At 36.0% G+C, this 21,677-nt stretch overlaps 1 protein-coding gene across 1 annotated transcript in view; it reads right to left on the bottom strand.

The window, feature by feature from the left end:
- The window catches only part of LOC150101329 (protein TSLIG3A-like), a 143,562-nt gene extending 126,642 nt beyond the window's left edge, over positions 1 to 16,920 (bottom strand). The window contains exon 1 of the mRNA XM_090400022.1: positions 16,740 to 16,920. Coding sequence (XP_090256148.1) covers positions 16,740 to 16,777 — 38 coding nt within the window. The 5' untranslated portion in view covers positions 16,778 to 16,920. The remainder of the gene's footprint in view (positions 1 to 16,739) is intronic.
- Positions 16,921 to 21,677: the final 4,757 nt, after the last annotated feature.

Here is a 21,677-nt window from a genome sequence, read left to right on the forward strand (position 1 = left end):
CACCAATCAATCCCATCCTACCATAATTATTCTTTCTTCTACTGGTGACATATCGAAAAAACTCCTTAGGAATTTTTTTGGCCGATTTAGCTAACTGCTGCTCATACTGCATTTTTGCTACCCTTATCAAGCTAGTCACCTTCCTCGCCTGCTCTTTGTACTTCTCATGCAACTGGTTGTTATAAATACTCATTTTGTGTTTCTTCCATAATACCTTCTTCTTCCAGATTGTATACCTTATCTTTTGATTCATCCATTTTACACCTACTCTATTTACCCTCTTGTCCCTTGGAATACATTCTGATATTGCCTCTACCAAATAGTTCTTGAGTATGGCCCAAGCAGCATTGATATCCTTTCCATCCAGTTCCTCTTTCCAATTTATTATCGCAAGCTGTTTCCTGAGCTTTTCGTAATTACCAGCTTATAATTATACATATATCCTTTTCTAACAGACGTCCTTGAATGACTGGTCACCCTGCATGTGATCAAATCATGGTCACTCTCACCAACTGGTGGAAGATTTGACACCTCATTTATAACAACATCATCTGATGAGATGATCAAATCTAATACTCTTGATCCTCGTGTACCCTCCGTTACATGCTGCCTAAGGTAATTATCTTTCAAAAACTCCAAAAATTCATTTTCTTTACCCCAGATGCAGTCTCTTGCTTCCAGTCTATATTACCATAATTAAAGTTGCTCATAATGATAACTCGTTTCTTGCTAGCTAGGCCAATTTGCCTATACATTTCCTTTTCATTACCCACCATATTACCAGGTCTATAGCAACACCCAACTAAATATTTCATCCTGTTTACTTCTACCTCACACCATACCGCCTCAAAACTGTGACCACTATTTGCACCTTGCAATTCCACCTTAGATGGGCACAACTCATCTGCTACCATTAACAGTACTCCTCTTCCTCCCTTTCTTCCATGTCTATCTTCACGAAAAATATCATATCCGTTCATCTCTATTCCTGTCAGGATGTCATCGTCATCTAACCACGTCTCACTTATACCAACAATTTTTGAGCGAATATTTTGCCAGAGATCAGAAAATTTTACACAGCTTGAATTCCAGAAAGTCTGCTGGCCCTCATATCTTCAATGTTTTCTCAAAATCTATGCTAGAGGACTAATGCTGCAGGATGAATAATATCTTTTCACATATTACCTTTTTATAACTATTATATTTCAGGAAATTACAACATATAATAAATATTATTTATAATAACTTTAATTAATACTTCCTATACTTTGCAATGTCATTGCCATCATCAGGGATCACAAAGCAATGATTTTTGCACACAGGTACCCTTCACTGGGTAAATAAGACTGAAGAAAGGCAACCAAATGGGCTCAGAGTTCTAAATGGCACTCCCTAGTGGGCTAAAGTGGATGGTCTTGGCAATTGGAATGAAGATCTGAGGATGAGTGCTTCCCAAATTTGGGGCAGTTTCATGCACCAAAGTTGTTAAGGTTTGGAAAGTTTCTCAGGACTACAGATTCCAGGAATAGCCTCTCATATTCACATATAATCTTGCTCTGTGATCCCTACTGATGGCAATGTAACTGCCAAAATATAGGAAGTATTAATTAGTTAATATTATAATTAATATTTAGTATATGCTGTAATTTCCTGAAAAATAATAGTTATGAATAGCCAATGTATAAGATTTTCAACCAATATTTCCTTTATTATTTAAAAAAACAGAAATTAGTCCATATCCTGAGTATCTGAAAAAAAAAAAAAAAAAGAATAAAAGATAAATTACATTCATCACACTCACCTTGTTGGATTCTTTTCAGAATAATAGAGAAATCCACACTAGCAAACAGTGGTAAATGGAACTGCGATCTGATAATCAACAGCACCAATTCTGCCAAAGGAAATCTTGTGGCAGAACGAATTTCATTGATAACATTTTCCTGCAATCTTTCTTCCCTTAGGGTAATGCTTCCACCATATACAACTTTTTATTTATCTAGCAGTTTCAAATCCAATTCGATTTGCAGGTTTTCAAAACTGATCATTACAGACTAATGTGCTATATTGTACAAGTTACAAAATGTACAGAATTTATAAAAGAAATGGATTTTTGCACATATTACTGGATTTTACAAACCTTGTAGACTTTTCCATGTATTCTTTAAGAGATACTAGTGCCGTCAGGTTTCTTTAATTTAAACAAAAACAAAAGGAAATAATATTTATTTAAACCAATAATATATTTCAGCCTAAATATTACAGGCCATCATCAGTGGTAATGATAATTATAAGGTAGAATGCAAACTAGATTTCCTCATTTATATCTATGCATTACGTGTGTATAACATCATGCAGCTCATACCATTTCAAATCAACCATTGTTCGCGTTCTACCTTGTAATTAACTATCGTTACCACTGATGGCCTGTAATATTCAGACTGAAATAATATATTGCTTTAAATAAATAAATATTATTTACTTATTTCCTTGTGTTTTTGTGTGAATTAGAGACTTTTCCATGGGATATCTTAGTGAAGAGATTATGTCATATCTTTTTGCAATCAGCAGTCATTTGATTTTTTTCTGTTTTGAGATTTCATCATTTTAAATATTATGAAGAGAAATTTATATAAACAAATGAAACTGTCCAAGTAGAAACAAAATATAGTTGAAGTCAAAGTATCATTAAAAGTTAAGTTAAAGTACAGAATTTTTTGTTAAACTTCTATGTATGAACATTTCCATACCAATAAGAACTGTTTTAACGATGCATTTGATGCAAATGTTTGACTCAAAAGGCCAGAAGCAATAATCCAAACAAACAAACAAAAAATCCAGTTGAAATTATTAATGCCAAAAAAATGTAAGCTCAAGAACAAACCCAACCCCACAGAAGAAATTTATCTTCCTTTTCATCCATCCCTTCTCTGCTTTCTGAAATGCGAAAAGTTTCTTGTCCATTCACAGTACTAACGTACTATAGATGTTAGTACTGTAGGCTTTCTGTAGGCTAACTATCTGATGGGGTGAGAGAAAACACTAGCCCGTGAAAATTGTGCTTATGTTTTAGCAGATGTGCTGCACATCATAATGGTTCTTTAATTGTAATCAAATCTGAGTATGGGGATAGGGGAAACAATATGTTTGTTTCAGTATATATTATAAAACAATAATGAAGGAGAATGGTAGATTTGAATTACTCAAAGATATAAATATATGAGCCATCATTAGTAAACCATGTAAGAATGGGAAATGTAAAGGAAAGAATAAGTGAGATTAGAAATACTTTCATTACTGATAAACAAATTATTAATAATTAACATTTGTGATAATGTATGTGTGTCCTATAAATTCTTGACATGCAAAGCGAATTCATGATGGCATAATGATAATAAAATTATTAGGAGAAAGAAATATTTGTTTGCAAAGTATAAATAACCAACAAATAATAAACAGCTACTGAATACATTTGGCAGTTCAGTAAATAACTAAAGGAAGAGGCTATTCCAATGAACTAGGCATGGCAGGAATGCATGTGGATTGACGAAGCAGCAAATCGTGTAAAATTTGTTGTGCTTGTTATGTTTGTTTCAGTTTTATTTATATTTTGCTTCATTTTCTGAAACTTTTCTTTTCTTTTGTCTAGTGAGGATCAGTATACATTTTACACAGAAATAGGATATATAATATCTGATCATTACTGGAATTATTCACACTTTCTCAAGCCATACATTTATTATCTCTTTTTTTTTCTTTTTTTTTTTTTGTCAGTGGCTCTTCTGTCTTATCAATAATAGACATCTTATATATGTTGGCATTTCGTTGTATATCAACAACTTCTTATAATACATACAAGTATTCACTTTTATTCCAGAATAGATAAATTTTTACTATGTTTGTTGTTTCTGAAGACTAAAATAAAAATGTTCCCATACAGTGAAAAACATTCCAACTTTAACAGATTCTATACTGCAGGAGACCAAAAAAAAAAAAGTGGCATTATCACTAGATATAGTACAGAGACATTTAGTCTATGTACTATATTTAGCAACAATTATTGTAATTAGAGAGAACTGGAATGATAAGCATAAATGGAAAAACACTCCCTTCCCACAAACAATGCTGCATGCATGCAAGTAAAACAGATTCATTGTAGCAGTTAACATAGCAGCCAACTAAATACATTTGGTCTAACATCCTCTTTCCAATTTTTAGTTCCACAAAATACATATAACAGCTGTTTATAATGCAGCCATTGGATACAGAAAGCACACAATTTATGTCAAGGAAATGATCAATATCATCATCATACTGCCATGTACCCTCAAGGGGGTGTACAGGATATGATAGTACTACATGAAAAATTTACAACATTACTAACTTCCTATCTACAATTTTCCTCTAAATCAGTCTGTTACTTGTCAGGACTGCAACATTATCAGATCTTATATTTCTATCATCTAAGGCACTTTTTACCATATCGATCCACTTATATCTTGGTCGTTTTCCTGCCAACCTGGCAGAGAACACTTGTTTTGCTAATCTTTCCTCGTCCATTCTGTTTAAGTGACCATACTACCTGAGATTAACTCTGCTAACACATTCCTGGATGCTAAAATGTCAAGTACTTTCCTAATATCCTCGTTTTTAATATGATACTGCCATTAATGCCATCTGTTCGTGCCCCCTAATCTTTTTCAGGACTCTCATATCCGCAGTCTCTAGTCTATGGTCAAGTGTTTTACTTCTGACCCAGCTCTTGGATCCATAAGTTAAAATTGGTTTGAAAACTGTCTTATATACAGCTAATTTGCTGTTCCAAACTAATTTCTCTCTTATTCCATATGAATTTATTCAGTTGACTTCCTACCATACCAGCTTTGTTGATTCTGTTCTCTATTTCTATATTTAATTTACCATCTTCACTAAAAATCGTGCTTAAGTAGATGAAATGTTTTACTTATTCCACAGGTTCTCCATTCACAACACAGTTGACATTTTCAGTGATTCTGCCTATTTTCATTGTCTTCGTCTTTTTATTGCTGACCTTCATACCATATCTATTACAACAGTTATTCGATTTAGTCAGTGAATCTTGCAGACTTGTAGTGGATTTATTTAGAAGTATAACATTGTCTGCATAAAGCAAAGAGCTGATATTAACATCTCCAATTTTGATATCAACTTTAATACCACTTTCCTCCATAATGTGATCCATATAGATAATGAAAAACAGAGGAGATAATGTACATCCTTTTCTCACACCAGATTTAACATTAAACCATCTTCCTGTACTTCCTTCAATTCTAAATGCTGACTTACAACTCAAATAAAGACTAAGTATTGCTTGATATAATGATCCATTGACACCATATAACTGTAGCGTATTGAATAGCTTCTCTCTTGGCAGCTTTTCATATGCCTTTTCCAGATCTACAAAACTTAAATACAGATCTGTGTTATATTCCCATGATTTCTCAACTATTTGTCGTAAAGTGAAGATCTGATCCTGAGTCTCTATTTGGCCTGAATCCAGCTTGTTCTTCACCAAGCTTTTCTTTCACAATTCTAATCAAATGTTTCTCAAGTATACGTGTATAAATCTTACCAGGAACACTCAGTAGGGAATACCTCTGTAATTCCCAAATTCAGTTTTATTTCCCTTTTTATATATGGGTACTATGGGAGCTCTACTCCAATCATCAGGAACTCGTTCCCTCTGTCCAGGCCTTCTGAACTATGCAGTACAGCAAATGAAAGACTTTTATACCTCCATACTTCAGCATTTCTGGTCTAATATCATCCCTGCAGCCTTTCCACATTTCAAGCCTTTGATGGCTTTTTGTATTCCTGAATGTATGCTTGTTGAGTGTTTTTTTACCACAGTGCTGATTACTGATTGCTTAAGGAATTAACAACATAAACTGGAATATAAATTAAAATAAACTTAAATATATACTTCCCATAATTTGGCAACATCACAGGAACACTTGCCATCTTCATGGGAACTTAAGATTAAGACACGTGCACGCAGGTACTAGAACAGCAAATGAGGTTGAAGGGTTGAAGAATTTCAACCCCCTAGGCCATTGGGTTGAAGTTCTCATGATGTACGTTTCCCAAATTTGGGACAGTCTTATGCATTAAAATTTGTTGAGGAATTTGAGAAAATAAGGAATCAACACATCAAGAAATATGATAACCTGAAAAAGAACTCTACCTACGATCCAAAACTATCACTCAACATGGTAGTCAACCTTTCTTCCATGGATTTGAAACCTGAGGCACTCAATGTTCTTACACGTGGCCACAATTTCACCATTGCTCCAAGAAAAATTCCCTCCAGATATCTCAGCCCTATTTCAGTTCACAATGAACTCAGGCTATTTCGTCTGGCAGGGAAAATTCTACAAAGAGATACAGGGGACAGCCATGGATTCACCACTCTCCCCACCCCTGGCCAAGAGAAAGCCTTAAGCTCTGCCCCACAAAAATCTACTATATGGCTTTGCTATGTTGATGATGTGTTCACTATTCGGCCACATGGCTAAGATACACTCCTCTCCTTCTTAACACACTTAAACAACCAACACCCGAGAATCAAGTTCACCTTGGGAAAAAGAGGATAATAACAGCCTTCCTTTCCTAGACACACTAATCACCTGTCAGCCTGATGGAACCTTGGTATTCTCAGTTTATAGAAAACCCACCCATACAGGCAGATATATTCACCAACAATCCCCTACCCCACAACAATATGGTGTTATTAAGACACTACATCACAGGGCTAAACTAATCTGTTCAAATGACAAGACCCTAACCACTGAACTAAATCACATCCTTAATATGTTCTCAGCCAATGGCTACAACCCCAAAAAAATACTAAAACCAGTAAACCACCCTCCCCTACATAAAGATTACTCTAAATCAATCACTATCCCCTACATCTGGGACACATCTGAAAAAATAACCAAAATCATAAAAAAATATGACCTGACCTCTTGTTACAAACCATATAGAAAATTGGCATCCCTTATCTGCTCCACAAAAGACCAACCTGGTTCAAGGTACCAGGTCCCTTGAAGCTGTAAACTGTCCTATTTTGGCCAAACAGGAAGGACAGCAAATATCATAACTCAAGGACAACATCCGTTTTCACTATTACAGCCACTCTGGGCTTGCAGACTATGCTCTGGATACTCGCCACAGAATACGTTGGAAGATAGCCACAATAATACACCACAGCAAGTATAAATTTGAAAGACTATTCATAGAATTGGCCTCAGCCCTAAAAAAACGTGCCTAACCTCAACAAATTTGGGAAACATACATCATGAGAACTTCAGCCCAACGGCCAAGAATACCTAATAGCCTGCTAGGGGGCACCATCAAAACTTTAGAAATAACAGTAGTCTCCTTTCTTCGACCTCATTTGCTGTTCTAGTGTCTGCGTGAAGTTGTCTTAATCTTAAGTTCCCATGAAGATGGCAATGTGACGTTGCTGAAATATAGGAAGTATATATTAAAGTTTATTTTAATTTATATTCCAGTTTACGTTGTGAATTCCTTAAGTAATTCTATAATCATGTACATCCAACATATAAGCCTTTCTACAAGAAATGCTATCACTGCTTGTTTCATTTAGCAATTTTTCGAAGTAATTACTCAATGTTTCAAGGATATCTTTTTATCTAGTTTTCATGTCACCTTTATCATCTCTAATTCCTTTCTAATTCCTCTTTCCTCCATTTCTGAGCTTCTTCAACAACCTCCAGAATATCTTGCCACCCTCTTGATATTTATTTTCTATGTTCTTACCAAAGTCTTACCATGACTTTTGTTTAGCGAGTTTTACACGGTGTTCCGCTTTCTTACATTTGTCTCTGTATTCTCTAAGAGCAAAAGCTGACTTATTTGCCAGGAAATTTTGTAATGCATTCTTCTTTTCCTTCACTGCCTCTTTAACTTCCTGTGTCCATCACGGAGTTCTGATTTTTCTATCCTTGCAGAAAAATCTCACCACATGCCTCTCTGGCTGAATCAATCAATATTTTCTTCAAGGCTTGCTACTGAATCTCCAAGGTTTGGTTCCTGTTTTCAAACACTTTCATTTTTGTTTTCAATAAACTTTGTGTATTTTAGTCTACAGTTCACATCTGAGAGCTGCCTAACTTTTATTTGCTTTAAAACTTTCTTAAATGTTCTGCTTTTCAAAATGAGATTCAATTTTATCCTGCTCAAGACTAAATAATGATCACTTCCAATTTCAAATCCTCTGTACACTCTGGTGTCTTGCACCAGGGAGAAAACATCACTATCAACAATAACATAGTCAATGAGACTTTTCTTATTCCTAGCCTCTTCTCTCCATGTGAATTTGTGCATATTTTTACATATTTGTACAAATTTTCCCAAAATATTTTTGTATGTCTGACAATCATTTCCTACTCTGCTATTTAGAAGCCCCAACAAGGACCAACTTTTCCTTTTTCATTGTGTCAGTTGCTTTCTCTAAAGCCTCAAAAAATTCCTCCACTTCTACCTTAGTAGAACCTTCTGTGGAACCATAGGCACAAATAAGTCTCATTGTCCAGTTCCCCATTCTGAATACTATGGCTACTCCTTCTTTTCCTTAATTGTCATTGCCTAAATATAACATTTTGTATTTATTGCTCAGAAAGATCTCACCGGCTTTTGTCTTTTTTGTTTCGGTTACCCCTATTATGTCGATCTGGTACTTACCTAATTCCTCAGCTAGCTCCATTTCTTTGCCATTCAGGCTTCTTATGTTAATAGTACTGATCTTTAACTCTGGTGATGTTGAGCTGGAGTGTGTTTTAAGATTTGTTTCAGTAGCTGACTTTTCACTGTTTGCCCTGGTTCCCTGGCAAAAACAACAGGGGCCTTGTTTAACCAGGCAATGCCCCAGCTAGCATGGAATTCTGTCATGTTGTACAATCATTTTGTATTTTGGTTTAAGGCAATATGAATTCAATTTGGTTGGCTAAATCCCAAATTGCCAGCCCATACTCGTTCGTTCAGTATCCAGGTAGATACCTAACGGGGTGCACCAAAAGGTGAGGATTAACATTAAGTCAGAAGCCCTGGTCGGTTCTCCACATTCCTTTAAACGCTATGTTGAGGTCTCCTCTCAGTTATACAGCTTTGACCCTTAAGCACCCCAAAAGATCAATATAAGAATACATATATAATTTGAAATTAGTTTGAATTACATTTCAGATATTTGATATCGTCTAGAAACTTCAGAAATGCTAATTTTACAAATAACATTCTATTGAAAACGTTGCAACTAACTTGCTGTATAAGCTTCAAGTAAATGCAACCGCTTGACATGGAAGTGGTATACATATGCTAAAGCTAGTTCCTGCCAGCAGTTTATGCACGTACAGACACTGCCCAGCACAAACATATTAACTACTCTCCAACCAAAACCAACAAGTGACAGGATCAAATCCCACTGTGGGCATGGATGTTTGTGAATGCCTACAGGTGGGAGACAGATTTCATCACAGGTCTAATTACAGGGTTTACTAGAGGCCATGTTTGGTCTCTAGAGAAAGTTTTCTGGATTATGTAAAAAAATAAATCAAAATAATAAAAAATAAATGGTGAAAATAACAAAATCCTCAGCCCACTCATGGCACTAATGTACTACAGATTTACTACCTTTTAGGGAAGGAAAATACATTAAAAAAATGGGATTCCACATCAATTGGACAAGCAATGTTACATTGTAGTTTGTGCAGAAAGGATCAATAAATCCACAGTATACTTAGAAAAATCACTTGATGAGAGAGAAATCAAGAATGTTTACAAAATGTTTACAATTACTAAAATAAAGAACCAAAAAGCTTCACTATGGCGATGCAAAAATCATAAAAATCAAGTGGATGTTAAATCCAGCATTATTTCAAAGCCAAATACAGAAACTATAAAAGTTTCATATGAAAATTGACCAGAGAGCTTAAGAGAATACATTCACTGGTATTTACGAGTTGCCCTAGTCAGACCTTACAGGAGACATGCCCGCTATGATAGCTTCCATATATTCACCTCCTATTGGTCCATTTTTGATAAAGTTTCAGTGAAACCTTATAAAAAAATGGTGTTTACAATTAACTTATAGCAAATATCTTGGCATTTAACTTACAGGATCAGTATAATGGGAAGAGGGATAAAGAAAGAGCAGCAGGAGTTGTGTTTGTGTGTGAGAGAGAGAGAGAGAGATGGACTGGAGGAAATCAAAGTTCAAAATGGTTGGTGCATTAAGAAAGCAACAGACAATTTAAGCAATTTTCTTTTTTTAAGATAAACTAGATCAATGAAAAGATTCTAGGTTGAACATAATATGATGGACTCTGAGAGAATATATGCAAAAATGCTTTTTGAGGTGAAAATAGTCAGTGTGTGAGAAAAAGTGAGTAGTGACTAAAGTAGAGTGAAAATGGAAACTGAGGGTCAAAATAAGACCATATATTTCTTAAGTGAATCTAGAAGGTTATGGGAGATTGCATGCAGGAAGACTTTGGTGTTGGTATGCATTCATATTAATTTTGACAGGCAAACAAAATAAATTACAAAACAAAACAAATGCTACTATGCTGCTATCCAGTAGTTATGGACGCAAATTAAAACTGCATGAATAAAATAAATGAAGTCCTAGCATGACACCCTCTAAAGCTGAGATTAAAAAAAAAAAAAAAAGGTACAAGATAAGCTGGCTGGAGTTGGTCTTAAAAACAACTTCTGGTAACTCCAGTCTCTAAGTCTTGAAAATTCTCTAGACCACTGTAATTCTCTTCAGTTTAATTCTGTGTGATGTGGTGTCTGGACCACAGTCTGCAGTTTTGCTTTAGTCTTGTGTCAGGGGAGTGGGGGAAGAGTATTTTGTTTCATAAGCCTGAAGCCACTGGCTAAAGAAGTATGGCATAGATAACTGAGATCTGTGGCAAGAGCTGTCACTGCTGTGAATAGAACTGGCTCTTTCCTCCAATATTGCTGATTATACAGTTAGAGAAAATAATTTTAAAATATGCTATTCCTAAAATGGTGCAAGTCCATAAAATCTTTTTCCATAAATAGAATCCTGAATTTGGTTTTCCTAAATCAGCACTTAATTGAGAATAGCATTTATTGTTATTATCACGTCATCCAAGTGTGAAAAAACTCATCAATATATCATACAAAATCCATTATATTACACCTAAAAGTAATTCACTGTCTGTGTAATTCAACATCCTCTCAGGCAATGCACCACTTAATGAACCCACCACACACACCAGATGTACTTTTTACTCTTCTGTACCACTTTCAAGGATGGCCCTCTTTCCTCTTCCTTCCATTTGGAAAACGTCTCCACTGGTTCATTTGGTAAGAGCCTCTCAACTTAAGTCTTGATTATATCCCACTCTCCTATCCAACAAACTCCACAGGTTACATTTCTTAATATGTCCTGTTATATTCAAGTTATCTCCTCAGGTGAATCTCAACAATGAAAGACAATAAATCTATTGCACATTTAGTACTAAGGGTTAGATGATTGGTTCCCCTCTCAATCCACTTAAGACCACCAATAAGTAGAATGGTGGTATCACACTAGGTGATAAAACTGTCTCTCACCAGAAACATGTATAAATATCCATGTCCACAGTGAGATGCAATCACATGGTTAGTTGGAGAGCAAGATACTCTCTGGTCAGCCAGCTATTATCTACCTTTATTCTTTAGAAAAAAGTAAATTTCCTTGAAGTCCAAGTGACTAGATCACTGCACAGCAACCCAAATATGTTCTGATTAAGACTATATAATGGAATCCCCACAAATATTTTGCTAGTCAATGTTCTCACCAATGCAGCAAATCCAGTGGTGAGTGTATGGACATACCTCTGCATATAACCCTTGAACTTCAACTCCAACCTTCACCCACAAAAAACCTCGAGCCCATTTGCCTCCTCCAGTATAATCCTAAAAATTAGAATAATGAGCTTTCCATTTCCACATTCCAAAATCTTATGCTGTCATATTGAAGTACCATTCTCACTCATCTGGCTATATTTTCAGTCTATTCAAATCCTCCTGAAGAGCTACTACCTCAGCATCATTTCTAGTAACTCCCCAACTGAATATCTTGTGAACAGTTACATACACACCCTTTTATTTCTAATAATCATTAGAAACAAACAGTACATTTCTAGTGTTGCTATTAGCCCTTTATACCAGTTACTGTTCTCAATTTCTACTCTGCCTTCTACACAGGCTACAGTCTCCACATGAAGCGATCCTTTCTAACTTCCATTTTAACAACTCTATTTTGTCATCACACGCAGCTGCTGAGAGAAAAAATTCTCCAAAAACCTACTGCATATGAGGGGAGGGTCAGGAAAGTTCTGATAAACACCTAGAACAAAAATATTAAATCAACTGATATAACCACAAGAAAGAACATACAAGGATATAAGAATTTCAGAACAAAAGTTACCTTCATAACTCTGATATTAGTATGTTCTTTCTTGTGGTTATATCAGTTGCTTTAATATAATTTTTGTCTAGGTGTTTATCAGAATTTTCCAGATCCCACCCCCATATAACTGCTGTTATCAATATCACATACAATTCAGACAGTCACATATTCCCTTTAGGACTAATGATTTATCACCTAAGGTATAGTATATTTTGGCCATCCACTGTGAGATAATAACACCACACAGCTTATTAGAGGCCTGAAGGCTTGGGAAAAAAAAGTTCCATGTTTGTTTTCTAGACAACTATTATCTAGTGTCCCTTCTCACAAGACACTATTCACCAATACAACTACATAAATCCTTTATCAGTCCAACCTTAGAAAATCTTGAAATAACTTGGGATGGTATGCCAAAAACTGTCCTGAAAATGCTTGATATTCAAGAAAGGACAATCAGGTTAATACATCACCCTCCTTTCACAGGTTTGCTCTAATTACATGGCTGTTTGTTTCTGCCTTATACCCTTTCTATATATATATATATTTTTTTTTTCTTTTTTTCATGGGCACATTTTCTGTTAAACTGGAAGCCAACAAAATTTACCATACATAATGAAGTCATTATCTATGGTCATTGTAAAATACATTAAACGGGCTAAGTAGAGATGGGCTGGCCATATTGCTAGATGCAGTGATGGGTGATGGACTAGAAAAACAACAGAGTGGAGACCAATGGATAGAGCAAAACAAAGAGGAAGACCGAGAAAAAGGTGGAGGGATGAACTGGAACAAATTGCAGTAGTGAGATGGATGGGAGAGGCAGAAAACCGAGTGATCTGGGAAATCATGGGAAAGCTTCATCCAGCAGTGGACAGAACCAAAAAGTTGAAGAAGAATGAAGTCATATCTGCAGCTGAGGACTGGTTTGTGCAAAAAGGGAAAGACTTTTTCTCATTATAAATGATGCAGCAGTGCTGCAAGCAAGTGTATAACACATCATGGGGAATATGTAGAATAATGTGTAAGTTACATATTTCTACCTCGATTCCTTCATGGTGATTATCACAAATTTTCAGCACACCCTTGTGTGTGTGTGTAAAGCTACATAAAGCAACAAGGCATCAGAGACCAAGGAAGAGAGGAAAGTGAGAGAATGGAAGAGGCAACTGCAGAGTATTGAGAGAGAGACAGCATGAAAGCAAGGAATAGAGAGTTGAGCAGGAGGAGAGTGGAAGAGAAAGATGGGAAGCTGTGAGAGTCAGAGATACCAGTAAGAGAAGGATGAATGAATATGTTTGGAATGTCATGTATAAAGATTTGTGATTCAGGGTGTGCAGAGTAGAGTGCCAGCCTGGTGGAATGATAGTGTGGGTGTGGCAACGGTGGTGAAGAGAAGTGAAATGGGAGATAATAGTAATGGTTGAGATGAATAACTTGAGAGTTGAGATAAATGGTGAAATGGCTGATGAAAGTAGTTAGCATGCTTCCCCACTATGATAATATGGAGTGCAGGAAAAGAGGGCGATAACAAATGAGATGATGGTGAGAATGTTTTGGAAAAGAGGCCTGGAATATGTGGATGCATGGAGGACATTTAAGAATGGAAGGGAATTGTAAGCGATGGATTACATTTGAAAGCAGAAGGGCACAGGCACACAAAGCTTCAAGAATTGATCTCTGGTCTTACAATCACCTACTACTTTGGGCAGATCTGATAGGATCTTACTAACTTTTAACTTCTCTCTCTCAAGCTCTGCAAATCATTTACAATACCCATAGTCTACATTCCAGTTCCAAGGCATCCAGAGTCCCTCATCCATGGCCATTTTCTAGTTTTATCACATATGCAAGTGATGGTATCTCTGCATAATAATTCAGTTGTGGTCTTATAGAATGCCATTATTATTCATCACTAATGGTCAATATCTTTTCATTACACAGCCGGTGGCTCAACAACTTCCAAAATTTCTATAAGGAATTTTCTGAACTTCCTATTGAATATCACTCCCAAATCCCTTGTCTCTTGAACCATATTTTTTTGTGTTTACTTGAATTACACAGCACAACTATTTCTTTAAATACATAAAAAATTTTTTTTAATATGTATTTGGGCTTTCCATTTCACCTTTGACAGTGTCAACATATTCCTAACAAAGGCATGAAATACATTATAATTTATCTTGTCACAACACTCATTGTACTCTATATATAAATAAATGCCAGAGATTGCTATTGCTATTTCAATTAACTGACATTTTTCACTTAAATGCCATCAATATCATTTTGACCAGAGGTTTATACCATTCTGATAAAAACTTCTAGTCAAAATGATATTGATGGCCCTTGGGTGAAAAACGTCAGCTAATTGAAATATCAATAGCAGTTTATTTATTTCGTTATTTTCTTCTTAGAAGAAACAGCAGATAAAACAGAATGAACACAGCATCAGAGTTCAGCAATGCAAAGTAGTCCACTAAACATTTTCAATCCATAGTCAGCTTGTAATTAAGAAGTTGATAACTAAATGGAACAGACATGTTTGAAATACAGAAATTAAATTTTATACTCAACAAAATAACATTTGAAAAAAAATTTTAATTAAAATATAAATATCATCAGCTAACACACACTCAGTGATCATCATTTCATTAATAGCCTTCAATAGAATGGGAGTGAGCAGGCATATGCACAAACTCTTGCATATTTCTTACATTTGAATAACATCAAGTCAGAGGCGTAGCTAGAGGGGAGAGGAGGGGGCGGTCCACCCCGGCGACACTTTGAACATTTTTTGAACTTTTGCAGTTAATTCTAAAATACAGTCTCAAGAACTCAGTTACAGCTATTGTAATACTACAGCGAAATTTTTCTCACAATTGCTAGTTGTGAGAGGAGTTTTTTTTTAAATAAACGATTTTAAATAAACGTTTAAACGATTTTTAAACGATTTTGCTAACAGAAAAGCAAGAAAAATAACATTTTACAATGTTGAAATTAAAGTTTTACTTCAAATATAAACATACTGTTTTAATTTATTTCCCTAAATGTCGTTTTGCCTTTTTTTTTTTGTAGTATTTTCGGTGTGTAGTGAGAGGGGCTGCAAACTCAGGGACTGACCTGGGTGGCAACAGCTCTAGCTACACCACTGTATCAAGTGATTCATAAAACACTTTCTGTAAATTACATATTAATTAACTATTATTGTTAAGCAATTATCTAATTGCTTAACAATATTAAAAATTTTATTTTTATTATTGAAATTTCAATATTGAAAATATGGAAATTTTAATTTTATTTTGCATTTTCAGTAAGAGTTGTACTAACAGTACAACCTGAAATTTTGGACTAAGTGTAAATCGTTGAGATAGAGAAAATGGATAGGAAAATGAACAGCTTCATCTCTAATAAGTGGTTGGGTATATGTCACTAAAGCTGTGGTTTACGCACCAGATAATGTTCATTTTCTGTAAAAATTTAATATGTTAATATTATACTGTCATCTTTAATTATCAGCATGACATATACATAAAATAAAAGCACAAAAGTCCTATAATAAGGAGCATATCTTTATGAGTTAAATAGTCAGCAAACCGAAATAATTCATATTAAATAATGGAATCAGCAACATTCATTAACTGAATATCGATTAAACTGCTAGTGTTTAAAAATTTCTTTCACAATATACAATTTGTACTTTGAGACATCAAACGTGCAGTAATGTTACAATATGTAAACTACAGTTAAATCAAGTGAGGTTCAATATCTGGTACAAATAACCCTTAAATTGCCTATAAAGTACGTTGATTTTTATGAATCTGATCGTGGGTCAAACGTCAATACAGCAATTCCATTGAGAAACTAATAACCGTGATTGCAGTTTGGCATCAAGTAAAAATAAGGTTATTAGGTATCTGTACTACACCATATTCTCATTTAACTTCATTTTCGGTGAAATCGCTGTTCCAAAGAAAATGCCCCATTATCCTCATCCTAATATCTCAAATTCATCCCTAGAAAAGTTTCACACAATCTTGTTAGGATACAGGTCTTTGCAATCGATGGATATATATCTAGTTTTAACAGCAGGTTGATGTTCAAGTATGGATGATGGGCCTACAATTAAGTGAAGAACATGTCTCTATCTCATTCTCTCTCGTATTATATATGATGAAATGAAAGCACCTGCAAAAAACATGTGTTATATGATGTTTCCTATATTAGGATAAGCAGTCATCGAAAATACGTCTTCATTACATACCCCAAATCTTCCAAGCAATCCAATATGTCGGTTTCCATTTCCGTCTATGTATATATACAGAGAGAGATAAATTTTTGTTCATAAAAGCAATAATGAATATGCCATTACGAAAAATTAAATAAATAAAAATTCACTTCTTCACGTCAACCAAGCTCACACGAACACCAACAGGCATGCAGCTCGTATACAGACGTCTCACTTATCTAGTTCAGCAAACAACCGATAGGACATTTCCCTGCTGAGAATTCAACCTCTGTGTGTGTGTGTGTATTGTACTGATAGGCAACAATCTAAAGATCATTACTGTACTGAAGAAAGACCCAAAATGCTTCAATTCTGCGATGTAAAATTACATTGGCAGATTGGATATTAAATCCAACATTATTGTAAAGCCGGATGTTTGTAGAAACTATGAAAGTTTCGTAAGTTGACCTGGGAGCTTACGAAAATACAATCCTCGGCATACCCCAGTTGTCTTAGCTTGGATTAACTAGCCTGACAGCTGTCCTGACACTGGTCTGACAGCTGTTCCGAACTGGTTGGTTCTCTTCAGAGACCAGACAGAAACTTTAAGCGCAAAAACTCTCCTTTAGTACTAAGGAAATCGAAATTATCCGGCCTGGTTGGCCGAGTGGTCAGCATATCCGCTCTCCAGCCAAAAGGCTGCGGGTTCGAATCCCGCCGTGGGCATAGATGTTTGTGATTGTCTGTGAAAGCACTAGTGGTGGTAGTCGGCGGTAGATGGCGTTGATATTAGATGATGAAAGTTGGTGGAGTAGTGAGACAACGAGTTGTAGAGTTGATGCCCTCCCTCGATGAGTCTTTGGACTCCCTGGAGGTGGGATGTAATAAAGATTATTCAAAATTATTTTGACTGGGACAACTTCCAAGGAGTCCAAAGAATAATTGCAGGAGGGCCCTCTACATAACTAAACAACACGACTGCTTACGTGAAGCGTCTATAAATAGCGTATGTTCTCATGACAGATTCGCCTATACGTGGGATGAAACACCCGAGTTTGAGGGGGGGAAAAAACTTGCTTCCTCAAGAAGCTAAGACTGGAAAAAACTTCTAATGCGTTTTATTACACAAATAAAATAAACGGAGCCCCATTGGCTCTAACTAACATTCTGAAGATGTGGGCAGTTAGTCTTTATCCTTCAATTTCCTTCAGTTATCCTTCAAACAAGTCTTTATCCTTTAAACAAGTCTTTATCCTTCGGTTTTAAAACAATGTGGGATTTAATATCCCCTTAATTTAAATAATGTTTAAATCTCCGAAATGAAGCTTATTAGCTCTTTATATTTAAGTAACTTAATGGTTGCACCTGTTTGGAAACTCGTATAGCAGAGTATAAAAGTTCTTTTCGCTATACACTTTGGTATTAATTGGTCTAGCTATTCACTGATGAAGCCTCAAAAAAGGCTGAAACCGGTCTGGGTAGTGACCTCCCACCATAATGTAATAACAGCATACATTTCCTAGGAAATGTGTTTTTACATTATGGAAAATACCTGAGAATAGCAATCAGAACTTTACCACCTTTGCTGCGAGTTGTCCGGTATTGTACAACGTACTAGAGTCACTTGCATTAGCTCACGCTAGTGATCGCCGATACTTTATAGTTTACTATATTCGGCATGAAACTCTCTGATTCCAATCTTTGAGTTTCTTTTCGGTTTTAAAACAATGTGGGATTTAATATCCCCTTAATTTAACACGTTCATTGCTAATCACGCGATATCGCGCGATGCGAGTTCTCACCAAACGGCCGATCACGCGTTATCGCGCGGACGTCGCTAACTAAATAAAAAAATAAAAAAAATTTGGCCACCACACGAAATTCCAATTTTCAGCTTGGCAATGAAAGTGTTAAATAATGTTTATCCTTCAAGATTTCACTGATCGAATCAAAGAATCAACACTTTCAGGAAGAAAAACAAATTCTGCCATCTCTTATCCCTTAAGCCTTCAAAAATTTTCAGAGATTAATAATATGAGTTCTAACATCATTCTTTTTTCTTTTCTTTTCTTTTTTCTTTTCTTTCTTTTTTTTTTTGAGATACAGAGTTAAAAAACTGATTTTCTTTAAAAAAAAAATACCGATAATTATGCCATAGACTAACTCGGAAGCTGGCAAAGAAAGGCTCATAAAAAGTGAGGAAGTCAGTGAATATAATTATTGCATAACACCTCCAGGGAGTCCAAGGACTCATCGAGAGAAGGCACCTCCTCGACAGCTCTGTCTCCACTACAACCTCCACCATCTACCGCCGACCACTAGTATTTTCACGGACAATCACAAACATCTTTAGGGCGGGATTCGAACCTGCGGCCTTTTGGCGGGAGAGCGGATACACTAACCACTCGGCCAACCAGGCCGTTATAATTATACATTATAATTATAAATAAAAAAATCAGCTAACGCCTTTCATTCCCTTATAGGGAGTAGGCGAGGCCTTTAAACCCTATCTACCTTTCAGAGACTAAGTGGGCATTATACAGGTAAGTGGAGTCAAAGGACTCATTCCGGGAGACCCAAACTACCTGTTAACAAAATACCTATCATACATCTAATTAAACTTATTCACTGTTGGGATGCTCACAACCACTTCTGGCAATTTATTCCACTCAGTTACACTCTTAGACAACTTCCAAGTGACCTCATCACTTCCAATGCATTGAAAGATTTCTTTGTGTCAATCTTTTAGAATAACTTTAGTACTAATGGAGTGAAACAGCAGTAAGAAAGGATAAAAAAATTATTTAATTTTTCGAATATTTCATCTCATTCACTGAGATATCATCAAGGATTACAATATGAGCTTGTAACACACACGTAAGACAACACAAAATTAAGTGAAACACATGGACGAAAGAATAGAGCCCTAACTAGATGGGGTTCCCTTTGTGGGAATGTTAGTGTTTACCATATTTTGGAAAGTTTAATATAACGATATTTATTTAGATTACGTTAATATTTGAAAGCACCTGCAGATTTCAAAAATAGTCTTTCTCTTCTAAATTTATTGCGACGGAGCATGGTGGTGGTATTTTTCTAATTGAATCTATGTAGTGCATCTAAAACATGATCCGCAAGGCCCGATTGGCCATAGTATCTGACTACAGATGTATTTTTGGTGTTCTTTCAAGCAGATATTGGCTGATCTTCCTGTCTGTCCATAGCAGACCAACTTGCAGGAACAGGACACTTTATATATTCAAAGTAAGAGAGAGAGAGAGAGAGAGGAGAAAAATTATCTTTAGTAGAACATATAAAAATATAGAGGAAACAGAAGATCACGGTCCCGTCTCACCACGAAGACGTTATTCTCGTATTCACTCTCATAGTCCTCGACATAGTATCAGCAGAACTCCTCCTTTTGTTAGAAGATGATGATACAATGTGAAATGGGCCTCCTCTAATGGATCAGGTTTTCTCACACAAAACACAACTGCTCTCTACTTAAAACCTCGGATACAGCTGCATTTATGTTGCGAAGTGTTGTGAGAACATGCAGCCTTGTCATACTTGTTGCAGCAGGACGATAATTGTCCCTGGCTTGATTATAACAAGTTACTTTTGCTTCATTTTTTTAAAGGAAAGACTTAGAAAGCAGGTTGTACCTTTTACTTAATGAACTTTTATATGTCAAGATTTTCATCATTTGTTTCTGTAAATTGTGACTGTACGTTTCACTTAGCAGTTTCATGTAGCCATAAGCATAAATAAATAAAAGGCATGAGCCACTACCCAGACCGGTTTCGACCTTAATTGAGGTCTCATCAGTGGGAGCCAGACCCAGAAATGTCAACGTTGAAGTAATCCTGAGCTTATAAATTTTATCTAAACAAGTTGCCACAAGGTGCTTTGACCTTATTAAATAAAAATCTGAGGATGAGAGTAAGATGTAGAAAGTTTTTTTTTTACCTTGGGTATATACTATGTTAATGACACCAAACAATTTTATAAGCTTGGTTTTAATCCTTTTTCCCCAAGTGCTTTGCATTAGGGGAAATACTACGGAAAGTAACAGAGCTTACTCTACCTTTACTACGAGTTGCCACAGACCTCAACTTTGTTCAGGTGCAAACTAGACTTACTTGTCTGTTTGCTTATTTGGGAAAAAGGATTAAAACCTAGCTTATAAAATTGCTTGGTATCGTTAACATAGTATATACCCAAGATAAAAAACTTTCTACATCTTATTCTCATCTTGAGATTTTTATTTAATAAGGTCAGAGCACCTTGTGGCAACTTGTTTAGGTAAAATCTATAAGCTCTAGGTCCTTGGCATTTCTGGGTCTAGCTCCCACTGACGAGACCTCAATAAAGGTCGAAACCGGTTGGAACTTTTGGTGATGAATGGCAATGCTGTAGCCCGTGAATTTTTAACTGAAGCTCAGCTGTTGCTGTCACCCAGGTCCAGGGTGGGGGAGGTAATGAATGGCAATCCTGTAGCCTGTGAAGTTAACTGAGGCACGGCTGTTGCTGTTACCCTTCCAGATGACAAATGAACGGCTTTGCTCGGTGGGGGGGGGGGCTGCCACGGTGCAGAGCCAACCGGTTCTCAGAGTTCTTCTCAGTTTCAGGGTGAGCCTGTTACTGAGGGGAACAACGTTGAGTTTCTGACTTTCTGATCCTACGGGTCGCTCATTATTGGGTGATCCGGGAGATTTTACGAGTTTTTGGAGAGGTATCCCCGTACTTAAACAAAGAGAAACTGGTCTGGGTAGTGGCCTTTAATGCATAGCATCATGCATCTCCGCAAGGGGATGTGCTTTGCATTAGGGGAAATACTAAGGAAAGTGATCAGAGGTTACCTACCTTTACTACGAGTTGCCTCAGACCTGAACTATGTTCAGGCGCAAACTTGACTTACTTGTCTGTTTGCTTACTTGGGAAAAAGGATTAAAACCCAGCTTATATAATTGC

Source organism: Typopeltis vanoorti, chromosome 11, assembly GCF_054136105.1.
Source record: "Typopeltis vanoorti isolate ZY-2024b chromosome 11, IOZ_Tvanoo_1.0, whole genome shotgun sequence".
In the NCBI taxonomy this organism is placed as follows: domain Eukaryota; kingdom Metazoa; phylum Arthropoda; class Arachnida; order Uropygi; family Thelyphonidae; genus Typopeltis; species Typopeltis vanoorti.